The 7,500-nt window shown below is 43.9% G+C and overlaps 2 protein-coding genes across 6 annotated transcripts in view; one reads left to right on the forward strand and one right to left on the reverse strand.

Annotated features, from left to right (window-relative positions):
- The window catches only part of LOC137801849 (pleckstrin homology domain-containing family A member 1-like), an 8,992-nt gene extending 5,641 nt beyond the window's left edge, over positions 1–3,351 (forward strand). For 2 of the 5 annotated variants that reach the window (XM_068599264.1, XM_068599265.1), the window contains 3 exons: positions 67–130; positions 264–353; positions 2,911–3,351. In XM_068599264.1, the coding sequence (XP_068455365.1) occupies positions 67–130; positions 264–353; positions 2,911–3,186 (430 nt within the window). In that variant the 3' untranslated portion in view covers positions 3,187–3,351. Of the gene's footprint in view, positions 1–66; positions 131–263; positions 354–1,336; positions 1,898–2,910 lie in introns of all 5 variants that reach the window. The other 3 variants (XR_011079917.1, XR_011079918.1, XM_068599266.1) reach the window with 3 other exon arrangements.
- A 217-nt stretch (positions 3,352–3,568) lies between these two features.
- On the reverse strand, positions 3,569–6,258 carry LOC137801836 (gastrula zinc finger protein XlCGF57.1-like). Its single transcript, XM_068599237.1, has 2 exons — positions 5,940–6,258; positions 3,569–5,529 (listed from the first exon to the last, which is right to left on the reverse strand). Exons 1-2 carry the CDS (start codon positions 5,995–5,997, stop codon positions 3,935–3,937), a joined length of 1,653 nt encoding a protein of 550 aa, XP_068455338.1. The 5' UTR covers positions 5,998–6,258; the 3' UTR covers positions 3,569–3,934.
- Positions 6,259–7,500: the final 1,242 nt, after the last annotated feature.

Below are 7,500 nucleotides of genomic sequence, written 5' to 3' on the forward strand. Positions count from 1 at the left end.
CTCTTGGTGCTGCAGCTCTTGGTGCTGCAGCTCTTGGTGTTGACGCTCTGCTCCTGTTCTGAGCAGCGAGCTGATGCAGAGGGACAACCTGTTTGAAATGGTCACCGGCTCCAGAACCTTCTACATGCAGGTAACCAGCAGCCTGATGGCGTGCGGTTCTTTTCCTCATCAGCACCGTGTGACGCTGCAACATGTAAACGTTCAGCTTGTTTATATGTTGCATTGAAGAGAGGAATGACACATGGACGTCCTCTCTGTCTCAGGCCGACAGCCCAGAGGACATGCACAGCTGGATCAAAGCCGTCTCAGGAGCCATCGTCGCTCAGAGGGGACCCGGACGCTCCGCTGTGGCCGTACGTATCTGTTAGCAGTGAAGGAGTGAAGGAGTGAAGCAGTGAAGGAGTGAAGGAGTTAAAGAGTGAAGCAGTGAAGGAGTGAAGGAGTGAAGGAGTGAAGCAGTGGAGGAGTGAAGGAGTGAAGCAGTGAAGGAGTGAAGGAGTGAAGCAGTGAAGGAGTGAAGGAGTTAAAGAGTTAAAGAGTGAAGGAGTTAAAGAGTTAAAGAGTTAAAGAGTTAAAGAGTTAAGGAGTTAAGGAGCAAACAGAAACCCTCGTACTCAGGACATAAAGATCATTGTAAGGAGGAGCGGCAGGTGATCAGGTGTTGTCTGATCAGGTGGCGCCCTCGTGTGGCAGGAGGAGGTACTGCAGAGGAGACAGGTTTTAAACATGGAACATTTTCAAATAGATTGTTTCCATTAATTCAGATATTTGTGCTCCGTGTTTATGAATATTATGATGGTCAGTAGATATTATGTCTGTTGTTTTAACACTCGGTCACGTTAACCTGATGATGATGATGATGATGATGATGATGATGATGATGGTTGAAATGTGTTTTTCTTTTTGCAACAAAACCCCGTATACACACACACACACACACACACGTCCTTGAAGACTTTTCCTCTCAAAACGTTGATGATCTTCATCACTGGATCAATATTCATAATTAATATTTAAGTGTGAAGCATCAATGAATATGTTTTGGTTTCATGATGGAGAAATGAAACCAGGTGGGTCTTTGTTCCTGTTTCTACGTAGTTTAATGAGGATTTGAACCTTTTGGGCTGAAGCTCCTTCCTCACAGGCCCGAGCTTTGTTTCATATTCTGATTCTTTACGTCCTCATATCTCCATAAAGGTGTGTTATTAGTTGTTACGGCCCTGAACCAAACAGGTTGAACAACTGGATGTTCATATGATCACAGTATGCTACACATTCAGAATAAAGAGTTGGAGCTCTTTGAGGAGCTTCACACGTCTGTAACTGTTGTTTTCAGATGCGTCGGGCCAGACGTCTGTCCGGCCCTCGTATGCCGAGGTACACGCCCTTCTGCAGCACGTATGTGACCCCGCGACCTCCACGGCCTCCCGCCATCATGACCACCATTAACCTAATCCTCCGCTTTGCCCAGCATTTAACCCGTAAACACGACGGCGGCTCTCTGGCTCCGAGGCCTTTGTTCTAATGAACCCTTCCTGGAGCGGCTGCAGGAGAGTCGCCCCCTGCTGGCGAAGCAGGGAAACGCTCCATCTCAGCTGGAGAAGTTTAATTTGAGAGTTCCTTCATGCAGTTTGCTCCTCGTGATGGACCGAATGTGTCTCGCAGAAACCTCTAGACGTGTGTCACCTCTTTGACCTTCATTTGACCTTCTTGTGTGTGTGTGTGTGTGTGTCTTTCCAGAGAGTGAGGTGTGACAGCGACGTACAAACGTTCCCTAAATGAGCTCTGCTGCCTCCTTCCTGCCTCCTTCCTGCCTCCTTCCTGCCCCTCCCGCGGCGCGCTGCTCATCGTCCAATCAGCGAGCCTCCTCTGCTTCCTTAGCAGCCGCTGGTCGTTCGTACGTGTTGCTTTCTGACCGCATGAGCCGTGTGTGTTGCAATAATGTCATGTTGTTGTTGTTGTCGTCGTCACGTGATCTGGCTGGATCGGTGCGGGCCGCTAAGCCTTTAATCTCACAGTTCTCCACTAATCCACTGCATGTGTCATAGTGATGTCATCGTGTCTTCTTCCTCTGCTGCTCTGCTTCAGCCTTTCAGAGACTTTCATCCAATCAGATTCCTCCTCCTGTGTCTCTATGAGAGCAGAGCAGTTTAGGACACAGGGAGTGGACGTTGTGGTTGATGTCACAGACTTCAACCAATCAGAGCTTTAGTTTGACATGTGGGCGTGTTCTTTGAGAGGTGGCGTGGACGTGTGATTGGTCAGTGAGGCAGGAAGCTACGAGAAACCTCTCGTTTCTACCTGGAAGCTAGAAGCTCAGGCTGCAGCCGGAGAAACAGACTTACCCTAACCCTAACCCACAGACTTACTTACTGAAGCCTGGCACACAGAGGGTTACGGGCATGTGGTGCCCAGCTGACGAACAGCTGATGGAGTCCAGGACTCCTCTGACGGGGATCTCCAGTAGAGATCATGTGCTGCCGGTGATGAGACGTCTTCCTGTCTGAACTCCACCAGAGCTTCATGTGTTCACAGGAAACAGATCATAACCAGCAGCTGTGCGTCATGATGAGGTCACGATGAGGTCATGAGGGTGTTGAGCTGTAGATCCACTGGCTGAACTTCCTTTTAACCCATAAAACCTGCACGTTGATGGTTTTTTTTCTTCTCCTCTCACTCAAATCACACGTCAAAGTCTAAATGTTTCCTTAATCACCAACAAGGAAACATGCAGCTTCATGAGCTGCCAGACAGACTTTCAACTTTTCCCTCTCATTTTCTTCTTCTTCTTTTTGTTCTACTCCTCCTCCATCATCATCATCATCATCCATCGCGTCATCGCTGTGCTCCCTCCATCCATCATTCACAACCGTCTTTCTCTACCTCCTCTCTCTTCCCCTCTCTCTCCAGGAACCCAGTGACTCCTCCCCTTCCTCCCCGACATCCTCCTCCACCTTCTATTACTCCGACCAGGAGCTCCACGGCTCAGCGGGCCCAGAGCTTCAGGCTGGACGGCCGGCAGCAGGACGTCTTCCTTGGTCTGCTGCCGCGGAGGCAGAGCGCCGCGCCGCCGCGCTCCCGCCTGTCGCTGCAGGAGACGTCCAAGTGACTGAGGAAGAGGAGGAAGAGGAGGAGCCGAGCAGTCGCGCCACCGAGAAATCTGACATGGAGATGACCCTCATATGATGATGATGATGATTGACAATCAATGTTCTTCTCTCTCTGTGTGTGTGTGTGTGTGAGTGTGTGTGTGTGTGTGTACTTCCGTCTTCCCGGATGTTATTTTTTACAAAGTTTCGCTTGCCAGCAAAAAAAAATCCTTGTTGTCGTGCAAATAAAAAAATTAATAAAATCTGCAATATTGTACAGTTTTTAAAAATCATGTTTTAGGAGCCACGACCTCCAGCTGTGAGTGTGTGTTTGTTAGAGAGAGCACTATGACTCGAGGTTCAACCTCCAGTAGTTAGCTGCTATCGCTACATGACCGAGCTACGTGGCTAACACTTAGACCAGAGCCCGTTTATTCTTACTTATTCATTTTAATAATAATCAGTAGGAATTTGTTTAAATACATTATTTGCTGGGACGGAGTAGATGAAAATAAAACAAATAAAGCCGGACAAATTTCAGTTGCCTTCAGGGAATACACAGGAAGTCAAAGAAATGGTTACGTCCCATTTGATTTGAGGTTTATTGGCGGTTGGCCAACAACTGTTTGGTGCGTTACCGCCACCAACTGGTCTGGAGTGTGGATCAGGACGTCTGTCACGTATTAAGACAATAACTACTAAATCAACAAATAGGTTAGGGTTGTCATCATTAACAGCACGATGCATCTTATCTATATTTAGAATTTGCATTCTATTTGGAATGGAATAGTAAACATTTTTCTATTTTTTAATTAAACACAAGGGAAAGAGAACAACTTACATCATTAATCTTTCACTACTGGAAGAAACAAGTAATCTCCTGTGTGGACTCTCATGTGCTTCTTCAGAGTTCCTTGTTCTGCAAATCTTTTCCTACAAACATTACAACCAAATGGTTTCTCTCCTGTGTGGACTCTCATGTGTGTCTTCAGATGTCCCTGTCTTGTGAAGCTTTTCCCACAAGTATCACAACTAAATGGTTTCTCTCCTGTGTGGACTCTCGTGTGTGTCGTCAGAGTTCTTTTTTGTGTAAATCTTTCCCCACAAACATCACAACTGAATGGTTTCTCTCCTGTGTGAACTCTCATGTGCGTCTTCAGAGTTCTTTTTTGTGTAAATCTTTTCCCACAAACATCACAACTGATTGGTTTCTCTCCTGTGTGGACTCTTGTGTGTTTCTTCAGAGTTCCTTGTTCTGTAAATCTTTTCCCACAAACATCACAACTAAATGGTTTCTCTCCTGTGTGGACTCTCGTGTGTGTTTTCACATGTCCCAGTGTTGTAAATCTTTTCCCACAAACATCACAGCTGAATGGTTTCTCTCCTGTGTGGATTCTCATGTGGCTCTTCAGAGTTCCCCGTCTTGTGAATCTATTCCCACAAACATCACAACCGTATGGTTTCTCTCCTGTGTGGCCTCTCATGTGTGTCTTCAGATGTTGCTTCAGGTTAAATATTTTCCCACAAAGATCACAACTGAATGGTTTCTCTCCTGTGTGGATCCTCATGTGGCTCTTCAGATTTCCCTGTAATGTAAATCTTTTCCCACAAATGTCACAACTGAATGGTTTCTCTCCTGTGTGAACTCGCATGTGTGTCTTCAGATTTCCCTGTTTTGTAAATCTTTTCCCACAAACATCACAACTAAATGGTCTCTCTCTTGTGAGAACTGTTGGCTGTGAATCTTTCTTTTGCTTCACTCTAAAACATTTATTTCTAACCAAACAGCTGGAGGACATTTTTCCAAAATGACACATCATGTGTTTCTGCAGAAACCCCTTGTAGTAAAACCGTGTACTACAATTGAAGAAGCTGAAGGATTTGTTGCCAGTGTTACATCCCACATGACTTACAAGGCCTTCATTATATTTCAGGACATGTGCAGCAGACTCAGGTGCCCTGGTCTCCTTCCAAACATTGTCCTTGCCTTCACTTTCAGGTCCAGAATCTGACAAAGGTTCTTGCCAAACACCATAACTCTCTTCAGTTTCAGAAGATTCTGAAGCCTTTTCATCATCAGCATTTGGATGTGGTCCTGATCCCCTACAGTCCTTTCCTTTAGTTTCTGTTTGTATTGGTGTCTCTGACCTGGGAGTTGGAGGCTCCGCCTCTCTGTTGTCCTCCGTCTGGCTTTGATGAAGCTGTGAGGTCTGAGGTTTGTCATCTTCACTCTTCACAGTAACAGCAGTAGAGAGGAACTTGGTGATATCATCCTCCTCCAGCTGCTCTCCCTCTAGACGGGTCCAGAGATCCTCCTCTTCCTCTTTTATGTGGAGGGGCTCCGGCTCCTCTTTTATGTGGAGGGGCTGCGGGTCCTCCTGGTTCTGGTCCAAGCACTCAGGGGGGACTTCTGCTTTAATCTCCAACAGCTGCTGGACATCTGCAGGGAGCACATTATGACAACGGTGACTTCAGACTGATATCAGCTTTCATTAGTGGAGACAGTCAAGTAATTAGACTAAATGTATTCGTGTCGCTCCGAATGTAAAAACACAACAATAACATTTGTAAGCAGCGTTGAGTTGTATTTTCTATCTATTTCTACTCACTAGTTGAAGGTCACATGTTTTATACTTGATGTGAATACAAGTCATTTCATCTGATTACCATCATGCAAGTATACGATTTGTTTAATTTGTTTTATTTTGAAAAACCGGATGTTGTGCCACGTGGCTCTTTCCGTTAACTTGTTAAAAAAAAAAAAAAAACCTCGCTCGCTCCCGAGCTGGATCGGTTGATGTGACTGGTCACGCGGACCAGTTAATGAAAACAATAAAGAAAAACACAGACCTGATCCGTGTGTCTGAACTCGAGGGTTCAGCCTCCAGCAGTTTGGTTCGTGGCTCATTTCCTCTAAAGGAGAAACGTCCTCCTGCTGATCTGCTGTTAGCACGCAGCTCGTGACGTGAGGAGGACGTGAGGAGAAATGCAGCTGCAGCCAGAGTCTCTGCTACTGATCGCTGCTAGCGCTACACGACCATGCTAGGTAGCTAACACTCGCTAGCTGCTATCGCTACACGACCGAGCTTCATGCTAGGTGGCTAACACTCGCTAGCTGCTAGCGCTACACGACCGAGCTGCATGGTGGCTGTTAGCTGCCTTCACCTGATACGATACAGAACCGGAAGAGAGAAGTTGCTTCTTCTTCTTCTTCTTCTTCTTCTTCTTCTTCTTCTTCTTTGAGGTTTATTGGCGGTGAGTAAACAGCTGTTTGGTGCGTTACCGCCACCAACTGGTCTGGAGTATGAATTTAAATTTTTTTCCATTTCTGTCCTCGTTGCTTCTGTCATGTTTCCTTTAATCTTTCTTTAATCATACTTTTGCTTTCTGCTTCACTGCAACATTTGTGCCAGTATTTCTTTTACAGCTTTATCTGCCAGTTTATTCCTTGTGACACCAATATTAAAAACACAACTAGTTGCTGTCCCTCTTTTCTTTTTTTTTTTTGAGAAAAAAAAATCTTTAGAGAAAAAATAGAAAAGCATTTTTTTTGCAAGAATTTTTTTTGAGTTTTTTTTTTTAGAAAACCTTTTTTTCTTCCAAAAAAAATTGCGAATTTTTTTTTGAGAGCAATTTTTTTAGATAACAATTTTTTAGAAAACTTTTTTTTGAGAACTTTTTTTTTGAGAAAACCTATTTTTTCTAAAAAAAAAAAAAAAACATTTTGAGAGAAAAAAATTTGACAGCATTTTTTGGAGAGAAAATTTTTTGAGAACTTTTTTTTTAGAAAACGTATTTTTTTCTAAAAAAAAAAAAAAAAACAATTTGAGAGAAAAAAAAATTGAGAGCATTTTTTAAAAGAATTTTTTTTGAGAGAACTTCTTTTTTAGAGCAAAGACAAGGGCAAATGTACTTGTTTTAAAGTTGAATGATAACAGACCACTTTGCATTACTTTAAACTCCTGTTTACAATGTTCAAGAGACAAAGTTATTGAACTCATAGAAATGCAGTTTGTTTGTTGTTGTCTGACTGAATGAAAAGCAGAATTGGTTTCATTATGTTTGATTACATTGTCTTTGGTTACAAAGATGAAGGTAAGATAGTTAAAGTGTATTTTCATGTAACTTTGTGGTTAAAAAAATGTCAGAAGGAACTATTGGCCCCCGGGGAACTTTACTTTATCAAATTTGGCCCTCTTTGCAGAAGGTTTGGACAGCCCTGCTTTAGAGCAGCAGAGGAAGCCGAAGCATCTAATTCACTCGGGGAGAGTAATTATAGACGCTTATATTATTATTATAGAGTTCTATATCTATTTCAAATAAAAACAAAGTGCGTAAACATTGCCTCATAACTGCAAATAAAACTATGACAGAGGAGCCCTTATGTGAAGCCTCTCCGCCTCAGACCCCT

This window comes from Clinocottus analis, unplaced genomic scaffold (assembly GCF_023055335.1).
Source record: "Clinocottus analis isolate CAN_PGR_092001 unplaced genomic scaffold, fCliAna1.0.p SCAF_44, whole genome shotgun sequence".
Lineage (NCBI taxonomy): Eukaryota > Metazoa > Chordata > Actinopteri > Perciformes > Cottidae > Clinocottus > Clinocottus analis.